Source organism: Schistocerca americana, chromosome 2, assembly GCF_021461395.2.
Source record: "Schistocerca americana isolate TAMUIC-IGC-003095 chromosome 2, iqSchAmer2.1, whole genome shotgun sequence".
NCBI lineage: Eukaryota > Metazoa > Arthropoda > Insecta > Orthoptera > Acrididae > Schistocerca > Schistocerca americana.
Genome location: NC_060120.1, coordinates 181,606,142 through 181,630,859, shown reverse-complemented (window position 1 = coordinate 181,630,859; position 24,718 = coordinate 181,606,142). Strand labels below are relative to the sequence as shown.

The window sequence follows — 24,718 nt, the reverse complement described above, 5'->3', positions numbered from 1 at the left end:
CTTTCATTCTCTGGTGAATCTCCTTTGGGGTGACAGCTTCTGCTGTCAAGAATCCAATGAATGCACGTTGCTTAAATCGCATTGACCGACCGTCTGTGCAGGGTTCCATACTTTACACTGTAACAACACAACCGTTCGATGCTAAGGCTTCCCGCCAACTGGAGCTGTAGTGAAGAGGCTATGGAACAAGCCAGTACCTGCCACATACCAATGCTGCCAACTGTTGAAGAGTTACAAAGGTGGAGGCATTACTTTTCAGTCAACCCTCATACGTTGTGCTCTTCGATGGCTATCTGACCACACTCTCGGAAATCACTACGTATTCAGAAAAAAAAGTGGTGAATTATTTGTGACAAGAAGTAGTATAAATGTCACTGTCAGTTGTTTCATGCACAGTGATTTCATCTTTCATTTCTTAAACATATGGAAGTCATGAAACTGGAGATACTCGTTACTGAGACAGCATGCTCTTACGTGTAAATTACAATGAATGTTTCAGAAAAATGCTTACCTTTGACAATTAACGAAGTCTCAGAATGTGTTGCAAGCACGAAGAGCAAAAAAAATATTTTTGCATCTAGTGGTATATGAACCTACGCCCTTTGCCACGGCAGGTCGTAGCCTTACCAACTTCACTACCATAGCTCGTATGCTGTCAGCACTTGATTTTATGCAATTCCATTCGAGAGAGACGCAGGCTGATTTCGTTGCCGAATGATGCAGGCGTTAAGCCATAAATGCATGAAATTTTGGAAGGTTTCCTCTATCAGTCTTCACACAATTCCTTTGCATTGTTACTTGTGTTTCAATAATTAATAAAGTAAACCATTTACGGAAAAGAGTACGCAAAGTCACTAGTAATTTCAGCAACCACTCATGTAATATACATAAGCAGAGCCAATGTCTTGACTTTTAATGATCTTAAACTCTTAACAAACAGATATTTTGAGAGAATATTGACCAAAAACTTTTTTTTCTTTCTTTTGGATGTTCTAATCATTCACATTAACAACTTAACCTAACCATAGTTCTAACAAACAAAATAGTATATTATGAACTCACTTTCCAACTGGACGCATCCTGTGGTGATTCTATAGTAACAGTCACTAAATCCAAAGTTAAAACTGCTCAATATGTTTAAAATAACAAATTAAAGGTGTAAAATAACCATGGCTAACCGAAGGACAGGGCCATAGCAAAATCCAAAACCTCTCAGTACAGTTGTCGAAAAATCGGCAGGAGGACCGTTCGGTAACAGGTCTCAGAAGCTAGATAAAGAAGCGAAAATGACGTCACTACCAAGTCTAACCAACTGCACCGATCAGTATGAACAATACAGAATAAGGCCCTAGAATTCTGGACAGGCTAGTCCATTTAGGGAATGTTACTGTCCACAAACCACTGCCTCTCACATGTTGTTTTATAACAGGGTCCACCGGCATACTGATACAGTCACCATATCTAAACTGTTCCTCCACTGTATACAGTACACATTGCTATCAAATGTGTTCACATCCTTCTGCATTTAGCGTTTTCTTACATGCAATAATGGGACCATACCTTAATCAAGAGAAACACCCCCACACCATAGCATTACCTCTTTCGTACTTCACTGTTGGCACTACACCTTACATCAGGTAATGTTCTCCTGTCATTCATCAAACCAAAGCCCTTCTGTTGGACTGATAAAGAGCATAGCATGATTCATCAAAGTCACACATTTCTGGTCATCCACTATCCAGTGGCATCACTCTTTACACCACCTCGAGCATTACTTAGCAATGAGCACAGAAATGCATGGCTTATGAACAGCTGCTCGACCACTGTACTCTACTCTTTTTACCTCACTGCACACAGTCACTGTGCTAGCTGCAGCGTTTGTAGCACCTTGGAACTCAGAGTGATCCATGTAATTCATGTGATTTTTTTTACAACCACTTTCTGCAATGCTTGGCAATTCCTGTCTGCCAGTATGTAAGGTGTGGTTGTTCCTTCACATTTTCACTTCACAGTCATGTCACCAACAGCCAGCTTGGGGAACTTTAGACAGACTTAAAAGTCCCTGATATCTTTGTTACCCAGGTAACATTCAATGAATGGTGGTCCATGTTCGAAGTCACTGAGCTCTCTGACCAAACCATTCTGCTGTAACTGCTTCTCTACTAACAACACAATATGCCCCATTGGATGTCCAGATACGTTTGATCAGATAAGATATACATAAAAAATACATAAGAAACATTAAATGACAAAACGGTTCTGATGAACCATCCTATGCAATAACAAAATCAAACAATGGAAAATCCAGGATGGAATAATGACAATATTACGAAAAGGAGAGATTACTAATATAACTGCATAGGCTTCCGCAGCCAGAGTCAGTCGATATAAAAGTTTTCTGGGTATGGTACCGCGGTACCATACCCAGAAAACTTTTATATCGAGAGATTACTACTCACAATATAGGAGAGACGCTGAGTCGCAGATAGGCACAACAAAAAGACCGCTGAAAAGGTAAGCTTTTGACCACAAAAGCCTTCATCGAAATTAGATAAAACAAACACTCATGACCACAGTCTCTTGCTGCCAAGACCAGACTGGGGGCAGCAGCGCATGAAGGGAGAAGCGAACTGGGTGGTGGGGGTAAGGAGGAGCTGGGGCAGGGGTGAGAAGGATAGCAGGGTAGAGTTGGGGGGACTGTAAAGTGCTGCTTGTGGGATCATACAGGGACGAGGTGGAGAGAGAGGGTACGACATCTGGGTTCAGTCGGAGGTTAGACGGAGGGCAGGGGGACGGTGGGGGCACTAGAAAAAGGGAGAAGTAAAAAAACTGCATGTGTATTGGTGGAATAGAGGGCTGTGTAATGTCGGAGTAGGAACAGGGAAGGGTATAGGTGGGTGTAGGACAATGATTAACAAAGGTTGAGGCCAGGAGGGTTATGGGAACATAGGATATACTACAGGGAGAATTACCACTTACACAAATCAGGGAAACTGATGTTGGTAGGAAGGATCCAGATGGCACAAGCTGTGAAGCATCATTCATGCGAAGAATGTTTTGCTGGGCAGAATGTTCGGCAAACTGGTTGATCCAGTTGTTTCTTGGTCACATTTTGTCAGTGGCCATTCATGTGGACAGACAGCTTTTCGGTTGTCATGCCCACATAGAATGACAGCACAGTGATTGCAGCTTAGCGTATTGATCACGTGACTGGTTTCAGAGAGAGCACTGCCTCTGATGTGATAGGCGATGCTTGTGACCAGACTGGAGTAGGTGGTAGTGGGAGGATGTATGGGACAGTTTTTGCATCTATGTCTATTGATATGAGCCATAAGGCAAGGGGTTTGGGAGCAGGGGTTGGGTAGTTTTGAGTGGGCAGTGAAATACCATTTGGGGTGAGGGGTGGGGGGGCTGAGGATGGTGGCGGGGGGGATAGTGGGTAGGACAATGGGAAATGTTCTACCCACTATCTTTCCCAACCCCCTCACCCATAGCAGTATTCCAACACCCGCCAAACCTACACAATATATTTATCCATCCTTACTGAACCCCAACTCCCAAACCCCTCGCCTCATGGCTAATATCCCTGTAATATACCTAGATACAAAACTTGTCCCATACACCCTGCCACTACCACCTACTCTAGTCTGGTCACAAGCATCACATATCACATCAGAGGCAGAGCTACCTATGGAAACAGTCACGTGATCTACAAACTAAGCTGCAACCACTGTGCCGCATTATACGTAAGCATGACAACCAACAAGCTGTCTGTCCGCATGAATGGCCACTGACAAATTGTGGCCAAGAAACAGCTGGGCCACCCAGTTGCTAAACACGCTGCCCAATATGATGTTCTCCATTTTAATGACTGCTTCACAGCATGTGCCATCTGGATCCTTCCCACCAACACCAGCTTCTCTGAATTGCATCTCCCTGGAGCATATCCTACGTTCCTGTAACCTTCCTGAGCTCAACCTTGGTTAGTCATTGTGCTACACCCACCTATCCTTTTCTCGGTTTACACTCCTGCACTACACAGCCTCTATTCACCAACACACTTACAGTCTCTTTACTTCCCTCCTTATCCACTGTCACCTCCTCCCCGCCCTCTGTCTAACCTCCCAACTGCATCTAGCTGCCCTACCCACTCTCCACTTTGTCCCTGAATGCTCCCACAAGCAGCACTTTACCCTCTTCCATCCCTGCCTTGTTATTCCTCCCCCCCCCTCCCCCTCCTTACCCCCACATGCCATATTGCTTCTCCCATCATGCGCCACTGCTCACAGTCTGACCTCAGCAGCCAGAGACTGTGGTCTTGCGTGTGTGAGTTGCGCCTGTGTGTGTGTGTGTGTGTGTGTGTGTGTGTGTGTGGTCTAATTCTAAAGGCCTTTTTGGCCAAAAGCTAAATTGTTTGACAGTCTTTTTGTTGTGCCCACCTCTTTCTATGTAATACATTCTCAATGATTAACATTTCATCAAGTTTTAAGGAAAGTTGGTAGAAAGTACTTGCTTTTCTACACACACACACACACACACACACACACACACACACACACACACATTCACATCTACATCACTACTCTTATTTTATTACAGTGATGATTTCTCCCTATACAGGTGGGTGTCAATTAAATATTTAAATATTTTTTGCATTTGGGCAATAACACTGGAGATTGAAATCTCATGAAAAGATCTCGCTGCAACAAAGAATGCCTTTGTTTTAATGATTGCCACCCTAACTCATGTATCATACCTGTGAAACTCTCTCCCCTATTTAACAACAACAACAACAACAACAACAACACCACACACACACACACACACACACACACACACACAAAATGGCCACTGTCACCTCTGTCACTGAGGTTCGACTGTGACAGGCAAGCAGCAATCTTTGCCAAGGATATTGGGTTGCAAGGAGCAGCATCTTCGGGAGGCTGTGTGGGGGGCATGCGGCAGGTTGGCAGAGGCGAGGAGTAAGAAGAGAAGGGGACAGGACTATGCAGGTGCACTGGTAGGATAGAAGTGTGAGTAGGGCTGGAGTGGGAGCAGGGAAGAGGACAGGCAGCTGGAGGACAGGTGCTAGTGGAGGAAGGGTATGTTGAGGGGAGAGTTCCCACCAGCACAAAGAGGAAAGCTGGTGTTAGTGAGAAGAACCCAGAAGGCACAAGTTTTGACGCAGTCGCTGAAGTCAAGCACACTTCTGTGTGGCAGCACGTTCAACAACATGGTGGTCCATTTATCTCTTGGCTATAGTCTGGTTGAGCCATCCATCAAACTTGACAGCTATCAACAATACCTCCACTTTGACATCCCTTAACAAACAGCTGAGACACCCACAGTCATTGCACCTGTAGTGACAAGCAATCCCTCTCCAATACATCCTTCATTCCTGTAGCTCCCATGGCCTCATCCTTCGCTAGTCACTGCTGTCCTACTGCCTAACCCACTACAGCAGTCTTACATGCCTCATATCCTCCCTGCATAGTCCTTTCCCCTTATCTACTTCTCGCCCCCTCCCCTCCACTATAGCCTTCCAATGTTTCATCTATCCTTTCCCACCATGTCTCTGTACAATCCTCACACACAGCAACAGCATCTTCCTCCGCCCCTGCCTTGTTGCCCCTCTGCAGCCCCTCTGACCCCCTACTGCCCACCCTAGCAAAGACTGCTTCTTACCTCAGACACAGACATGGTCTTAGCACCCAGAGACAAAAATGGTCACATGTGTGAGAGTTGCGAATGTGTGTGCATTTTGCGTTGTCTGTGTGAGATGAAGGACTTAAGAGTGACAAATACAAATAATTAACCATCTTTTTTCAATATGCCTACCTGCCACTGAACACCACCTCTAAGTGGTAATAACAGTCTATTCTTTTCATATTATTGTAATTCCATCCTGGATTTTCCGTTGTTTGAGATTATACATATATAGATTTGTAGCATTATTACAAATATAAAAATAAACATGTTTGTTATGTAACACAAATGTCACACGTGCACTATTTCCTTGAAGGGTTTGATACTGGACTTCCCTTAGGCCACCATTCACAGCTGAACATGCTGTTGATATCATATAACTTTTAGACAATGTTTTCCCCAATTGCTGGATTGGGAGAGCCACATTCTCCTAGAGTATGTATTACGCTTAGCATTAAGGAGATTTTACACCACCTGAGTGTGTATTTATCGAATATAAATATGGATATCACTCAGTCACTTTGAAATATTTGTTTATTTCCATAAACAAGTTTTCAATCCAATTGAGGAAGAACCTTAAAAAGGTCAAAAATTTTTTATGAAAATAAAAAAAAAATAGTTCAAAAGTGACTGGTCGCTGTTATCTGAATTTACATTCAATGAAGTATGCAGCTAAAATAACAACCTTATTAAAGAGTGAAGCCATACTTACATATCCTGTGTACTTGAGGCCTGGTTTGAAGCACTCTGATGTCTTAATAAGGTTCATCTTGTACATATACTTGTGTACTGTCACTTGTGCTGAGTTATTCTGCCTCCTTCCAGTCAAAGCTTCCTCAACAGCAACCTCAAACTGGACATTTCTAGCATATTCATCATTTAGACTGTAAAAGAAATTTCAAGACAGTTTATATATATCAGTAACCATACAAATGGTTTCTTCATACATATGTGAAAAACCATGGTAATCCACACAACTACAGTACACTCACTTCAGCTCCTTTGCAGGGTCAAATTCCACCACTGCTTTGCCATCAATTGTCACAACTTTTCGCACAGGATTCTGAAATGCTGGTTGTAAAATTGATGAGAAATAATTTGGATACATAGTGACAGTTGCCTCTCCCTTCACAGGCTTTCCATATGTATACCTACAAAACAGAAGATCCATAATCAGCTCTCCCTTCTTCAAATGTCACACACAAAAGTGCTTAACAGGAACTTGCAATATTTCCACGAATACTAAAGTTTGAGGCTTCAGAACAAGATGAATATGCTATAATGGAATCACAAATGTAACTCCATCAACCCCCCCCCCCCCCCCCCCCTCTCTCTCTCTCTCTCTCTCTCTCTCTCTCTCTCTCTCTCTCTCTCTCTCTCTCACACACACACACACACACACACACACACACACACACACACACAGAGTTGCATTTAAGTGGTTATTGACCATTCAACACCTGAATTATACAGTGAGTTGTCACCTCTATTCCTTTGATTACTTATATTCCAGCCAGGTCTTTATCTTATCACACATACATTACACTGTAAGTTTTACTGAGAGATATGTGAGGAGAATAGTAACAATGATGCTGCCCATAGGTCTCAACTCCACTTGTTTCATCTCCCTTGTTAACAGCTCTCACTGTAGTAAAACAGTCCTCAACCCAGTAGTTGGTTGGAACACAGCAATGCTTCACAAGGCATGGTCCTACTGCAAGGCATCTGTCCCTGGCTTCCTCCGATCTTTAAACTAATGCCCAGTCAGTTAGGGTGAAGCATTGTTTAACATTGACTCAAACACAGTGCAAAAATTTTTTTCCTTTACAGATACAAAGTAAAGGAAGCAATAAGTGATAGAGAAAACTTGCAGGACTGACATGATTGAGCCACAGATCTTTAATTGCAGTCTCAGACTAATCATTTAACCACCAGGTTGCACTACTGGGAAGTCCGTAAATCAGTCTGGGAAAAAACATGCTAAAGAGACACTCGGACACATTCTACTACAGCTGCTTATTTGTTAAACACTCTTATTGATCATTGCACAGAATTATTTAACAAATTAAGAACTTGCGATGAGAAATCAAATGCATATACATAAAACACAGCTTCCGAGTTCAAAAAACAATGTTATTTATCACATACATATCTAACAAGAATGTAGGAAAAGATAAGATTGCTACTTACTGTAAAGGAGACACATGACATTGAAGACAGGCACAATTACAAGACAGTTACACACAAGCTTTTGGCAACAGGCTTCATCAGAAAAAGAAAGAAAAAAACACACCATTCATTCACACAAGCAAGCACATCTCACACACACAATCATCAACTCTGGCTGAGGCCCAAAGCTTACGTGTAAGTTCTTTTGATAGTGCCTGTCTGCAGCTTAACGTGTCTTCTTTGTGGTAAGCAGTAATCTATCTTTTCTTACATTGTTAACATTCCAACCTGGGGTTTCCAATGTTTGATATATCTAACAAGAGTATACAAAAATCTGTAATTTTACATATCTAAATACTAGTATTTCTGTGACAGTGACATTAGACATGTAGGGGACAAAAGTGAAACAACATACTTTGCATGCACAACAGCTGCCACTTTGGAATTCTTGAAGGTAACATATGGGGGCACATCAATTGTGACCTCGAATTTTGGTAGAACATATTCAGCAACTTGAAAGGTTTTACTGAAAGTCTGGTCCAGTACATTGACAACAATATTCCAGTCTCCAAGAACTGGAGATTCAGACAGCTGCAGCTCTCCTGAGAACACGCCCTTTGTTGTGAGGGCACGCCTCCACTGCTTAACTCTGTTGCCCCTTCCATCCTGCACAAAAATCAGTCATTAACTGTAGAAATGTACATCTTAAGATTCTGTGGCATTACATTAACAAAAAAAAAAAAAAAAAAAAAAAAAAACTCTGAAAGGACAGTTACAGGACAATAAGTGATACGAACTGCACAACAAATGTAGACAAACTGTGACTGAGTATTCAGAATAGTGTGAATTAAAGAGAGCTGAGAGATATTCTCAACAGAAACTTCCTCAATCAGTGGAAGTTTACTTTAAAACATAGATACATTTACAATACTATGGAAAGGATAGATTGCTAACCACCGTACAGCAGAGATGATGTCGCAGCCAGGCACAACAAAAGACTACTAGACACATAAGCTTCCGGCCAAAGGGCCTTCTTCCAAAATAGACAACACACACACACACACACACACACACACACACACACACACACACACACACACACATTCACTTTAAAATGATGCCTGCCCTCCTCATCCTCTCCAGTCATCCTAGGAAGGCTTTTGGTGACCTGTTCTAGTTCTATCTTTCGGTAGATGTCATATTCACACACACACACACACACACACACACACACAGAAAGAGAAACACACAAACACGGCCACACATGACCACTGTCTCTGGCTGCCTGCCCTCGGCATGAGTGTGAACTGCCCTTGCAGAAATTTGTGTGTGTGTGTGTGTGTGTGTGTGTGTGTGTGTGTGTGTGTGTGTATTTCAGAAGAAGGTCTTCTGCCTGAAAGCTTGTGTGTTTAGTTTAGAAGTCTTTTTGTTGCGCCTGTCTGTGATTCAACATCTCCACTACATGACGAGTGGCAATCTAGCCTTTTCATAATACTGCCATTATTCTATACCGACTTTTCCAGTGTTTGATAGATAAATTTACACAATCCAAGCACACATTTAATAGGTGCAACAATGAGTCTTGCAACTAAAGTACTTGTACACCATGTGCACTGATACATCTATTAAAATTCTTCTATTTTCTATGCACATTAGCTGATTAATAATTTTTGTAAATATTTATAAAATGCTAACTGAACAAGTCACTCACAGACAGAAATAATGTTGTACAGCTTCATGCAAACACAGTTAAGGCTATTCTGGCATTCACTCAGTTTGGTTTGTTCAATATCTACATTATTTCTATTTCAGGTTCATAGTGGTGGACACTACTACTGCATGTTAATCTCTGTGAATAATTTTTTACTGAAGAGTGAAGGTACCACCATATCTTCCTTGATACTTAATGGTTTTGATTTCATTCTTCTTTCTTTTCTTTAATAAAGAAAAAAAATATTGTGAATTGTGTTATCATGATAAAAGGCATTTCTATTTAGTTACATACAACACATTAAAAATGCCAATCTTTACAAAAAGTGTCAATCCTCTACAAGTCTTCTGTGTTTCCCCAGAAATTTCTGGTCTTCACTCGCATTAGTGTCTTCTCCATCTTGACTTTAATCCCAACAGAATCTTTTAATTTTTTTTTTATTTTTCCTTTCTTTTTTTATCCAGTGATGCTTACTATTCACTATCAGTGTTTGCAACCTTTATCTGTTGGAAATCAAGGATATGAACATTTTTATTTCCTTCTTTTCCAACACACTTTTCTTCACTCTTAAGTCAATCTATGACAAGTAAATTTCTTCTGCTGCTTGGTGAAAATATCATTATAGTGGTACTAAAAAGGATTTATAAATTAACTGCCATTAGTTACTTACAGTAATATATATATCAAGGGCTCCAGTAACACTTGGTTTGAGGTGTGAATTTAGGACTATTGCTCTAAACATCACTTTATGACCAGGTTTATAAATTGCTTTATCAGTCTGAATAAATACTGAATAACTTTTATGAATGTAATCAACATTTGTTGAGTTTTCAAACACCAGTCCTTTCTCTCCTTTGACTATGAGTTTGTAAATGCCACTTCCCAAGTCTCCTATCTGAAACAGAATCAAATCAAAGCACTTACTTTCAGTTTAGAAACACGAAACTATCAGCTAATTATTACACAAGTCAAACTATGAATTACACAGATGATACATCTAATACCTCAGCATGACAATAAATCAAACTTAATAAAAATCAGAAGTCCACCCTCCCCCTTTTAGATGGTGAGATTTCAAGTTTCCAGCCAGTCTGACGATAATGTTTTTGCCACAATATTCCGATAACAGCAATGTACCACCTATCAATCATGCTGGAAAAATCTCATAAATCATATTCCACCATTTCTTGCCTTTCTTTTAAGTAATAACAATTAATCCTTTATGCTTCTCCCCATGGTCAGTAGGCTACTGTTAATTTACAAATGAATTTCCACATTAAATGAGGCATTCACTACTAGAAAATATTAAAATTATGCCTGGTACATTTCAGTATGCAACAGTGATAATCAATTTGTTACAAACAACCAAAAACAACCAAAGTTTTAAATACTATGGTTCTGTAAAAAAAATTTAAAAAATAAAATAAAATAATTCGCATTTCTCTAGCCTATACCAACGATATCTCCATTGATATATGTTTAGAAATAAAATAAGAAAAGTGTGCAACCAAAAACAATGTAAATTTCCCAAACAGCAAAGATAACTTGAGATACCTGAATATTTTTGCAATTTTACATACACTATTTCTACAATTCATTCTCATTAATACAAAAACAGAATTCATGTTTGGAAGATTCTTACATTTAATATTGCTACAAAGAATAAATTTGTACACGAATACCTCCAGCTTCACAATCCTGGTGGTGTACGGCTCCACAGTTATCATCTGGCTTGTTACAAAGTTGCTGCCCACATCTTGTTTTCCACCAACAGTTACCACTATATCACATGGCTCCGATACAAACTGAGTGCTCACAGCAACATGGTATTCAGAGTTTGGACGCAAAACCTTTGGTGCAACAATTGTATAGTACCTGTTGGCAGTGTTAACAATTTAGTACCTGAGTGAATACAATTTCAGCATATTTATGTACATATCTGTAAATACATGCGTCACCGGGCACTTTTCACTTTTCAACAGGATTACAGTTTCTGTAAGGTGAGAGCGAGTGAGAGAGACTTGCTAAAGTTAAAAGGGATAATAATACATACATCACCACACAATTACAATTAAGAACTTAAGTTTGGCTGAATATGGGAAAAATTATGGCATGACAAAATTCTTTGAACACTTAATTCAATGGCAACAGAAATGTTTCTTCCAAACAATGACCTGTAACTATCGGTCCACATAGGATAATGCATGATACTTTTATGTCCCAAAAAGCTGCATGCGAAAATGTGATTTTTCAAGCAGTCATATCTCGGATTCCATTGATCACAGAGAAAAGGGGTCAAATGTTTTGGATAGCCCTTGGTCTAGTGACCATTTGTATGCCTATCAGAAGAACGGGCTTATTGTAGCTATCTTACAGTACAGGGTCAAAATTTAAATATTAAACTTCTCCAGATGTGGTAAATTCAGCATATCGGTTGGTTCTTTTACATTAGGTGTACTCTGTGGTAGGCCGTATATGGCTTATAAAAGCACCATTTGTTCAAGGGTGGTTCCTGAGAAATCTGCGGAAACCATGAATTTTGTATACCAAAAGTACCAATTGTAGGGCTGGCCACTTCTATGATTTCTATTCATGGCAAATTGTCAGAATTTTTAACGTATGTTCTTAAAATGATGTTCTCACGGAACCTTGAAATGTTAAACAATATCATTCTCTGTTACCGAGATCCAGAGGTTCACACAGTTATCATACTTACGCTTGTAAAATATGCACATAATATCTGATCTGAGGCATAAATGTAATTTGAACTGGCATAGTGAACACATGGAAAGGGTCTGGGTTCAGAGTCCACCAAACTATATTTTTAGTGAGGATTGTTTCCATCAATAAAACTTAATGATGAGCTGTCTCCGTATAACGGAACTTGACACCTACAGAGGCTGTTTTGGCCCTGAAATTATTCAGTTGTGTTGCCTGGCAGTGTATGCACCTTACACGAAATGATTTTGTCAACAAAATTATTTGTACTTACAAATCAAGTGCCGCATTTTTGGAGTACTGTAGGTGTAGCCTAATAATGTTGTGCATTTTTATGTAAATGAGTGTAAACTGAATTTGCACTGGATTGGAGACGATTGTGTGTTAACCTCATATCATGCATAATTATTTGTGGATTATTTGTGTCAAAGTAAGTAAATGTGTTGAAGTTTATAAATAAACTGTCAAATTTTTACTGACCTACAGAATTTGTTTCATATAAGCAGCACATCCTGCTGTAACAGGGAAAAAGAGGGGAGCCAGCTGAAAAATGCTCATCAGAACAGAAAAAGGGCAAAAAAACTACTCTTCAAAAGACTCCGGCAGAAAACTGGTAACCACCTGCCTCAATCCTCATTCCATCTTCCTCATAAAAAATTTGGGCATAAGACCATATTTGCACTTTTCTGTGCTGAAAGACAGTAGCAAAGAGACAGTGATGGTTGATGGAAGAGGATACAGTGCAAGCAGGAGAACAAGAGAGAGAGAGAGAGAGAGAGAGAGAGAGAGAGAGAGAGAGAGAGAGAGAGAGAGAGTGGTGGTAGGAGAGAGAAAGTGGTAATAAAAGAGAAAGAGAATGGAAGGAGATAGTAGCAGTGGGAGCAAGAGGGAGAGGAAGCACTGAAAATGAAAAAGGAGATGAGTGGAAACCACACAGAGGCTTGGGTGATCTGGACCCCTGCAAATTGGTGAACTTTAACATGAAAAATTTGCTCTCTTTCCCCCATACCCTACATCCACATGTTAAATTTCCCAGTCTAGTGGTCAAAACCACTAGCGAACCATCCACAGGAACATGTGTGGAGAGAAGACAATGGTGGTTGAAGAAAATGACAGCAGACTGTAAGTGAGAAAGAAACAGAGAGCAAAATAATGGGACAAAGACAATGGCAGTGGGACAGATAGAAAGTGAAAGTGACAGAGAAGGAGGCATCGTAAGGAAGAGTGAGAGAATGGAATGAAGACAGGATACTGGAAGTGACAGAAAGGAGAAAGTAACAATGGGATAAAAAAGAGGGCAGTGGGAGGAGACAGTGGCAATGAGAGGAAGATGCTGAGTACAAGGGCTTCACTACAAAAAGAGACTGGGAAATTGATTTAGAATGTTCTGTGTTAAAAGAGCATGAATATGCCCGAATGAAATTTTCACCCAGCAACAGCGTATGCACCAAAATGAAACTTGGTGGCTGATTAAAACTGTTTGCCAAACCAAGACTTGAACTTGGGGCCTTTGTCTTTGACCAGCAAGTGCTCTACTGACTGAGCTACCCAAGCATAACTCATGAACAGCTTTACTTCCACCAGAACCTAGTCTCCTACCTTCCAAACTTCACAGAAGTTCTCCTGGGAAGCTTGCAGAACTAGCGTTCCTGGAAGAAAGGGTACTGTGGAGACACAGCTTAGCTACAATCTGGAGGATGATTCCAGAATGAAATTTTTGCTTTGCAGCATAGTGTGTGAAAGGCAAAAGTCCTGAGTTTGAGTCTCAGTCCAGCACACAGTTTTAATCTGCCAGTAAGTTTTATACCAGTGCATACTCTGCTACAGAGTGAAAATATCATTCTGGAAACATTCCCCAGGCTGTGGCTAAGCCATGTCTCCACAATTTCCTTTCTTCCAGGAGGGCTGGTTCTGCAAAGCTTGCAAGAGAGCTTCTGTGAAGTTTGGAGGGTAGGAGATGAGGTACTGGCAGAATTAAAGCTGTGAGGGTGGGTCTTGAATCGTGCTTTGGTAGCTCAGGCAGTAAAGCACTTGTCCATGAAAGGCAAAGGTCCCGAGTTCGAGTCTCGTTCCAGCGCACTGTTTTAATCTGCCAGGAAGTTTCAGCGTGAATATAACTGCATACCAAAATTTATGGTGAGGAATCACGACTGAGGCAGCTGGCCCCCCAATTTTCTTTCAGAGTCTTTTTTGTGCTTCAACAAGATCACATTTCAACTGGTTTCACTATAGATTTCACTTTAAAAGAATCCATAGCGCACGTAATAAATGATAAATTGTTGCACTATCATCGAAGTATTTTTCACTATTCTATAGTCTCATGTGCCAACTAACAACATTGCTAATGATTCTCATACTGAAGCTGGACTCTGTCAATACTAGCGCTGTATACAAAATTACATTGTTAACCTGGCTTCCCACTGACCCTAGTTCTCGACAGTTTTAATTTGGGTATGACCTAAAACAAGTTTTTCTTCAAAAGGATTTTGCTGTATCTTTTATAGTGAATTTTTTTGCTCTGGAACTGAAGTATACACCATTCTGAAACTTTTTGGCAGATTTGCAGCTGTGAAGACAACTTTTGAGTACTGCCTGAATAGGTTAGTTGTGTAGAGCACTGCATGTAAAAGGCAATGATCCAGTACAAAGTTTTAATTTTGGAACATTTTTCTGCAGATGGTGAAGCTAAGCACAGTATTTAACAGATGGGAAAAGAAAGATGTTAAAGAGTTAAAATCAGTATTTGCCAATATAGTTCAGTTATGACAATTCTAGACAGACCAAAGAGAAGCACAAAAATGTTAAACTATTATAACATCATATGTGTATGCACATAGAGTTAGGGAAACTGGGTAGTTGACCTGGACTCAAGTTTTTGTGTATGTGACAAACTGCAAGAAGTCCCTACTGGAACCAAAACACTGCACAAGAATAAAATATATTCCTGTTGTTCTATTGTAATCTCAAGAATAAAAGTGAAATATTCAATATCCTCTGCCACAGTTTAGTCTGGTACCTTTTAACAATTACTGTACTGTCAAAACACACATCCATGTATTCTGGAATATGAATGGTCAGAAGTTCAGTATCTGTGTAAATGATATCAGTGGTACTTTTACTTGCCCAAAAGAGTAAACTAAACAGCTTTGTTTATTTATAAACATGTCTACATTGACCTGAGGGCTAGGAAACCTGACTCTACACGTTTTTTAAAAGGTGTTTCAACATTGTCTTTCTCTCTTCTACCTTCTTGCTGAGAAGTTCTGTGGTTCCATAGATTATTTGTATGGATTCTAAGATTTTCAAATTTTCTTCCACCCTTATTGTTAACGATCACCTGGCTCCAGACTGGCAATAATTTTATCTCCAGACAACTTTGCAGCCACTGGTGAAGACGTTTGCATTTCTACATCTACATCCATACTCCGCAAGCCACCTGACGGTGTGTGGCGAAGGGTACCCTGAGTACCTCTATCGGTTCTCCCTTCTATTCCAGTCTCGTATTGTTCGTGGCAAGAAGGATTGTCGGTATGCCTCTGTGTGGGCTCTAATCTCTCTGATTTTATCCTCATGGTCTCTTTGCGAGATATACGTAGGAGGGAGCAATATATTGCTTGACTCCTCGGAGAAGGTATGTTCTCGAAACTTCAACAAAAGCCCGTACCGTGCTACTGAGCATCTCTCCTGTAGAGTCTTCCACTGGAGTTTATCTATACTCACTCTAACGCTTTCGCGATTACTAAATAATCCTGTAACCAAGTGCGCTGCTCTCCGTTGGATCTTCTACATCTCTTCTATCAACCCTATCTGATACGGATCCCACACTGCTGAGCAGTATTCAAGCAGTGGGCGAACAAGTGTACTGTAACCTACTTCCTTTGTTTTCGGGTTGCATTTCCTTAGGATTCTTCCAATGAATCTCAGTCTGGCATCTGTTTTACCGACAATCAACTTTATATGATCATTCTATTTTAAATCACTCCTAATGCGTACTCCCAGATAATTTATGGAATTAACTGCTTCCAGTTGCTGACCTGCCATAATGTATCTAAATGATAGGGATCTTTCTTTCTACGTATCCGCAGCACATTACACTTGTCTACATTGAGATTCAATTGCCATTCCCTGCACCATGCATCAATTCGCTGCAGATCCTCCTGCATTTCAGAACAATTTTCCATTGTTACAACCTCTCGATATGCCATAGCATCATCCGCAAAAAGCCTCAGTGAACTTCCGATGTCATCCACAAGGTCATTTATGTATATTGTGAATAGCAACGGTCCTACGACACTCCCCTGCGCCACACCTGAAATCACTCTTACTTCGGAAGACTTCTCTCCATTGAGAATGACATGCTGCGTTCTGTTATCTAGGAACTCTTCAATCCAATCACACAATTGGTCTGATAGTCCATATGCTCTTACTTTGTTCATTAAATGACTGTGGGGAACTGTATTGAACGCTTTGCCGAAGTCAAGAAACACGGCATCTACCTAGGAACCCGTGTCTATGGCCCTCTGAGTCTCGTGAACGAATAGCGCGAGCTGGGTTTCACATGATCGTCTTTTTTGAAACCCACGCTGATTCCTACAGAGTAGATTTCTAGTCTGCAGAAAAGTCATTATACTCGAACATAATACGTGTTCCAAAATTCTACAACTGATAGACATTAGAGGTATAGGTCTATAGTTCTGCACATCTGTTCGACGTCCCTTCTTGAAAACGAGGATGACCTGTGTCCTTTTCCAATCCTTTGGAACGCTACGCTCTTCTAGAGACCTACGGTACACTGCTCACCGCTGCAAGAAGGGGGGGCAAGTTCCTTCGCGTACTTTGTGTAAAATCGAACTGGTATCTCATCAGGTCCAGTGGCCTTTCCTCTTTTGAGCGATTTTAATTGTTTCTCTATCCCCCTGTCGTCTATTTCGATATCTACCATTTTGTCATCTGTGCGACAATCTAGAGAAGGAACTACAGTGCAGTCTTCCTCTGTGAACCAGCTTTGGAAAAAGACATTTAGTACTCCGGCCTTTAGTCTGTCATCCTCTGTTTCAGTACCATTTTGGTCACAGAGTGTCTGGACATTTTCTTTCGATCCACCTACCGCTTTGACATAAGACCAAAATTTCTTAGGATTTTCTGCCAAGTCAGTACATAGGACTTTACTTTTGAATTCATTGAACACCTCTCGCACAGCCCTCCTCACACTGCATTTCGCTTCGCGTAATTTTTGTTTGTCTGCATGGCTTTGGCTATGTTTATGTTTGCTGTGAAGTTCCCTTTGCTACCGCAGCAGTTTTTTAACTCGGTTGTTTTCCATCTCTTACGATCGTGCTTGGCACATACTCATCTAACGCATATTGTACAATGGTTTTGAACTTTGCCCACTGATCCTCAACACTATCTGTACTTGAGACAAAACTTTTGTGTTGAGCCATCAGGTATTCTGAAATCTGCTTTTTGTCACTTTTGCTAAACAGAAAAATCTTCCTACCTTTTTTAATATTTCTATTTACAGCTGAAATCATCGATGCAGTAACTGCTTTATGATCGCTGATTCCCTGTTCTGCGTTAACGGTTTCAAATAGTTCGGGTCTGTTTGTCACCAGAAGGTCTAATATGTTATCGCCACGAGTCGGTTCTCTGTTTAACTGCTCAAGGTAGTTTTCAGATAAAGCACTTAAAAAAATTTCACTGGATTCTTTGTCCCTACCACCCATTATGAACGTTTGAGTCTCCCAGTCTATATCCGGCAAATTAAAATCTCCACCCAGAACTATAACATGGTGGGGAAATCTACTCGAAATATTTTCCAAATTATACTTCAGGTGCTCAACCACAACAGCTGCTGAGCCAGGGGGCCTACAGAGACATCCAATTACCATGTCTAAGCCCGCTTTAACCGTGACCTTCACCCAAATTATTTCACATTTCGGATCTCCGTCAATTTCCTTAGATACTATTGCACTTCTTATCGCTATAAACACGCCTCCGCCTTCACTGTCCAGCCTGTCCCTGCAGTATACATTCCAATCTGAGTTTAGAATTTCATGACTGTTTACATCTGGTTTCAGCCAATTTTCTGTCCCTAATACTACGTGGGCATTGTGACCGTTTATTAATGAGAGCAGTTCTGGGACCTTTCTATAGACGCTCCTGCAGATAAAGAGATACGTCATGAAGATAAAGAGCTATGTCATAATACTTCAAAGTTTAGCTTGTTTTGATGTCTGTACAAGGCAATTATGGTCCAATGGACATTAAGTACTCATGCAGAGGTTCTAAGCTTCCCAAGAGAAAAAGGTCTTCAATTTTGACTCACATAAAGAGCACAAGAATGCCCAGCTTGTTTGATAGTGGCCCACTTAGCACCACATACAGCTGAGATAAGATATTTGTATTCCAAAACCACATCTTGTGCCTTTACTGATGCCCTAAAATATAAGCCCTTGTGGCAACAAAAAGTGAAGAATGCAAAGTAAACCTGTGTCTCTGTGTGCATGAGGGTGGCAGACAGTGGACCCTATCTTAACCACAAATGCGGTTATAATGAGTAGTGCCACAATGTGCTGTACTCCTCAATAGGTGTCAGCATTTGTACGTAAATGGGTTTCAACATGTTGCATGAATCCTTTGCAACAACTTTGTTTAGCAGTGAGCTTTTACTGTGATTAGTTATGTAGTTATTGTGGTCATAATGTAAAACTTGAAGGGAGCTATCATTGCAACAGAAGCAATGGCTGTCATTAAGTTCCTAACAACGGAAGTCATTCCTCCAATTGAAATTTATCGAAGGCTGGATAAACAAAAGCACTGGATAAATAGAAGTTAAGTGAGAGGTCCTATCACAATGTAATTCTTGGAAATGTGACACCAGCTCTGCTTTGAAGTGCCAGTTAAGGTATCCATATTGGTGGCCTGGAACTAAACGAGGAAATAATAATAATAATAATAATAATAATAACAACATTTTGGTTGTAAGATGACAATATGAAGTTACCCACTTCACTTGACACTAAGGAACTCGAGACCATACCTTGTTTGCTATACAGACCAGATCTGGTACCCCGTAATTTCTGTCTATTCCCTACATTTAATGAAGAACTTCTTGGAGAAATCCCAATGACGAAATCTAACCGGCGGTGAGGACCTGGCTATGGGAGCAGAAGATGGCTAATATCCCTGGCAGCTTCATGACACTTTTGTTATTGATGACAAAAGTGTATCCAGTTGCCAGTGCTTACATCAAAACAATGGTGGCATATCATTGAAGAATTAATTCTCTGGAAACGATCTGTGGAGTCTTTACTAAATTATTAACATCCACTTACTCATACAGTTCATGGAAATATTACTCGTAATTCAACACTTGTACATTCCATTTCAGCAGGAGGCTGTGAACAGAACCCATTCACAAGAGCCTTCCAGCTACGCTTAGTCACAGAAATTGGTCTTCTTTCACTTTAGTAACCATCATAGTAACACACCAGAATGGTGCCCTCCACAGAAACATTTGTGAGAAATTGAACATATAGAGATTTTTTATTTGGGAAAGAGATCTTAAGTTCTGCATTTTTCCAAGTGCTTTAGAAGCAATTTTATACACTCTGTTAGCAATGTCAATTCATCTGAGAAAGCCATATGCTCCTCTTGGAAAAACATTAGCAAATTTTTCTTTCATACCCTTTCATTTTGGCATTTGTGGCACAACTTGACCAGAAGAAGGGATCGGTTGGTAGGACATGTTCTGAGGCATCAAGGGATCACCAATTTAGTATTGGAGGGCAGCGTGGAGGGTAAAAATCGTAGAGGGAGACCAAGAGATGAATACACTAAGCAGATTCAGAAGGATGTAGGTTGCAGTAGGTACTGGGAGATGAAAAAGCTTGCACAGGATAGAGTAGCATGGAGAGCTGCATCAAACCAGTCTCAGGACTGAAGACCACAACAACAACAACCCTTTCATTATGATTAAAACAAGCGTTTGAGGAAGAAAACTGTAGACTCATTACTTCCACAGAGAGGCAGTACTCACCCTTGCTGCCCACGCACCATCCACACCCTGAGAAGTGTGAGCAGCGACACCAAAAACAAGGCCCGCAACATGATGATCGTCCAGCCTGAAAACAAATCAAATATTTATTATGTTCCCCACTACTACAATTACACCAATAATTCTTATAGTGCTGATGTCAATTAGGTCATATTATAACATCTAAGGTTACAGTTCAGACCTCAGACAGCAAAAGAGAGATATGGCTTCCATTGTCTTTGACTCATTCATTCATCAAGATCTGTGGGTCCCATCAAGAAGGCAAACTTTAAGAGCTATGGAATAGTTCAACACAGACTTTAACAAAAGAGAAGTAACTCTTCGAAACTTAATCTGAACGCCATATTTTCAATAAAATAGAACTATGAGGGGCAGTCAAATGAATACTGAAAACCCATTACAATGGGACCATGGAATGATTCCATTCAAAAGTAACCACCACATGTGTTACAACATTTTTTCCATTGAGAGACGAGGCAATCAGTTCCTGTTTCACAGGATGTGGTCAGCTGCTGACAGATCCACAGCCACACACCCTCTTGGACATCCTTGTCCGACTGAAACTGACTTCTACATGTCTTTCTTCGGATTGCCAAAGATGTGAAACTCAAACTGTGAAAGATCCAGGCTGTATGGGGAATGCTGCAGTATTTTCCAAGCAAATCATTGAAGCATAGCCTTTGTCCAATTGATAGTGTCGGGGCAGGTGTCATCACGCAATAGAATGATACCGTCTGACAGCTATCCTGGGCATTTTGACTTAATGGTGCACCACTATTTCTACAAAATGTCTTCATAGCGCTGTGCATTGAATGTTGTTCTATGCTCAAAGAACTTGAGGAGCAGAGGGCTCCTGCAATCAAAGGAGGAGGTCATGATGACCTTACATGGTGCCACCATTTCGACCCCGAGGGAAAATGGCAAAGCCAGCAGTAGAAACATCCCTTATGTTCCCCACCAAAGAAATCCAAAGCTTTCACACAAGTTCCGGTAAGGTCATTCTGGTGCATAACAATGCCTGCCCCCACACTGCCTAAAAGATGAAGGCTATGCTTCAGAAATTTGTTTGGGAAACTGCAACATTCCCCGTACAGCCCGGATTATTCACAGTGTGATTTTCGAATCTTTGGCAACCTGAAGAAAGACATGCATGGATATTGGTTTTAGTTGGATGGGGAAATGCAAGAGTGGGTGTGTGCAGGTGTGGATCTGTCAGCAGCCAACCTGTCTAAGAAACAGGAATTGATCATATCGTCTCCCAGTGGGATAAATGTGGTGATTAGCTTTGAATGGAATCATTCCATGGTCTCATTGTGTTGGGTGTCCAGTTTTTATTTGCCTACTCCTTATATACTGCTTAATACTACTAGTGTATAGTCCAGCTCAATGTAAGCCAGCAGACTACTAGGAAAAACACCACTTTGAAAAAAAGCAACTGCTTTCTCAGTTACCTTAAATAGATTCTGTATGTTTTCCATCTGCAGTTTAATACATAGGTGTTGTTTGTCTTCCACCTGTAGCTTAATCTTCACTTCATTACATTGGTATTTTTGAAAGGAAACAGTTTTACATCTGCTTGAACAGAGGGTTGCTTAGAAAACACTATTACTTTCCATGCAGCTCCACAATGAACATTGTTGTTTGTTATGCAACTAAAAGGAATGTCCTATCCTTGAAACTAGACAATCAGTTACTTTATACAGTGGCTAATAAGCTATATTTCAACCTTCTTTTGAACTGGTAGAGATTCTCAACTTCCCACTTTATTTATTACTGTGTACTTGAGTGCGAGTTCCAAGATATTTAGAGAGACCTCTGCAGGATGTGTGGTTATCTACCTGTCACAATATTTTTACTGCTTCCCTGCTGAATAAATATTTTCTTTGCTTTATCTGCATTAACCCCAGCAGATAAATTATTAACACTACAGGGGGTAAAAATTTGCAGAATAAGCTAATGATAGGTTACCACAATAAGAGATACTTCGCTTGCAAAATATTCTGTAGGGCTATTCAACTATTATCTGAGCTATATCTAATACAGCTAATTTTTTATCTTTGATCAGAATGTTGGTGTTACCAGCAAACTTTATAGTTTTGGAATTGTTCTTTATACAGCAATAACTAATATATAAGAAAGTGGTCTTACCATTCTGCAATTGGTCAAATATAAAAACATTCCAAACGGGAGCCACAGTATGATATTGTCCCCCCCCCCCCCCCTCTCTCCACAGAAATCTTGGTTGTGGTAGCAGATTGATTTGCAGTATAGTGCGAGGTCTAGTTTAGGTCAGAAGATGATAGTTTGTGAGCTGCTGAAGCCAACAAATGTGAATGTCAAGTAAAGGTTGTGTGACAGATTGGCCTGAAATGTAGCCTAATGTTTATGCACTTATCATACTCCTTAAGCATACTTCACCATATTTAATGCACTTTTCGTCATAAAAACTAAAATTGCAAAGTTAATGATTCTTCTTTAATTTATCTATCTTATGACAGGCTTCACCTTGAGGCTTCCCACTGTTTACTGTTCTGAGCATCTTCCCTCATCTGTTTGTATGTCCATCCACTTCTAATGTCATCCATCACTGCACATCTCTTCCTACCTCTTCCTCTCATTCATTCCACATTTTCCTCTGAATTCTTTGCTGTAAACAATTCCTACCCAGAACAAGGCCCAGTCAAAATTTTATCCTCTTTCTAACCATTTCTTACAGTTTTATTTCTTCATTACTTCATTCTGAAGGCTGTCGATGCACTTCACCATATGCATTCTTCTCCACAGTCATATTCAAAATGTCTGCTTCGCCTTTTCAAATATTCACTTTCCCACAGATATCCTCCTCCTCATTTCTTCTGTACAGTTTCCATTCCACATCATTAAACCTCCTAGGTACAGAAAGAATTTTACTTGTTCTACCTTCTTTCCATCTAAGAATATATTAACTGGCGCTTCCTTCTTTCATATTTTCACTTTTGTCTTTCCTATAATTATCTTCATTCCATACTTCTCAGCTCTTCTTGCTGTACTCTTCAACATATTCTGCAGCTCTACTTGATCATCCACATGTTTTACAGTCTTTACCTTTACTCCTACAATTACAATGCCCCTTGGGTCCTCTATAGCATCACCTCTATGTTCTTCTCCATATATGTTGAGCAGCTTCAGTGACTGAGCATCCTTGCTTTCCACTCCTTCCAATGCCTATTCATCTCTTTCAGCTCTTCATTCCCTGTTCTGTCACTTTCTGTTTTGGGGACATCTCCTTTATTTATGTATTTTTCTATGCTATATCAACATATTTTAAGACTCCCAGCAGTGTATTCCTGTTGACTACTGAATACCTTATCCCACTTGATAAAACAAATGCACACCACCTTGTTCATTTCAATCATTACTTTCCCAATCATCCTCAAACCACCTACAGTATTCCTTGTTCCTGTATCCTATCTGAACATGAACTGGTCTTCCCCAATATATTCCAATACATTCCTTAATTTTCTTTTCAATTCTTCTTAGTATGACTCTTGTTACAGCCTTTATAACAAATTCAGAAAACATATATTAGACAACAGACAGATCTTTGATGAATATTCTACGCATATTATGTACATATATTATGTACATATAGCATTATGTACATATAGCATTCACAAACTACAAAAATGCAATGGTGTGGCTACTGATGCAGAAATTGTTCACATTTTCTTTAGCCCTGTCAGCATGGCCAGTTTAAGACTCAGGTGACACAGGCCTCTATTCAGGATGGCAAGTTGAGAGGGGAGCCAGAGGTGCAGAACAGTAAGATTTCTATACAAGATGTATCACAATTAGTAGTGGCTGGTTCGGATGCCACACTGAGAGGGGCACAAGGGGTGTCCAATTGCAAGATGTACAATGTGTATCACAATTAGTAGCAACAACTGACACAGGTTAAATGTATAGGGGAAAGGGGGTAGAAGGGGGTAGGGGAATGATAAGTCACTTGGGAGGAAAAATGTTTTCAAACAGCCCTTAGTGTTAGCTCCATTCCACCCACGACTGTTGCAGAGAGGAGTGAGGAACGGAGAGCAATACCAGTACATCTGCACGAGATCAGACTGCCACGGGGAGTTGAGAAGTGCAAGTTATGTGCTACCTACCTTTTTTAACATCTCTTATATATTGTACATATGTCTTACTTAGGAATCTAGATATCAATGGCAAACAACTTAACCCAGATACACCTGAATTATTTGTTATTTGAATTTTACTGAAATCTTTAATTAATCAGTTAATTATGATAGAAATCATACGTATATAATAACTTACACCTTTTATTTGCATAGTTTATGAATAATGCCTCATCCTCTGGAAGG

General features: G+C 40.2%; 1 protein-coding gene across 5 annotated transcripts in view; it reads right to left on the bottom strand.

The window, feature by feature from the left end:
- The window catches only part of LOC124595959 (CD109 antigen-like), a 242,483-nt gene that overhangs the window by 98,865 nt on the left and 118,900 nt on the right, over nt 1–24,718 (bottom strand). For all 5 annotated transcript variants that reach the window (XM_047134889.1, XM_047134890.1, XM_047134885.1 and 2 more), the window contains 6 exons: nt 20,343–20,427; nt 11,269–11,461; nt 10,257–10,481; nt 8,291–8,541; nt 6,699–6,857; nt 6,419–6,590 (listed from right to left, as the gene is read on the bottom strand). In XM_047134889.1, the coding sequence (XP_046990845.1) occupies nt 6,419–6,590; nt 6,699–6,857; nt 8,291–8,541; nt 10,257–10,481; nt 11,269–11,461; nt 20,343–20,413 (1,071 nt within the window). In that variant the 5' untranslated portion in view covers nt 20,414–20,427. The remainder of the gene's footprint in view (nt 1–6,418; nt 6,591–6,698; nt 6,858–8,290; nt 8,542–10,256; nt 10,482–11,268; nt 11,462–20,342; nt 20,428–24,718) is intronic.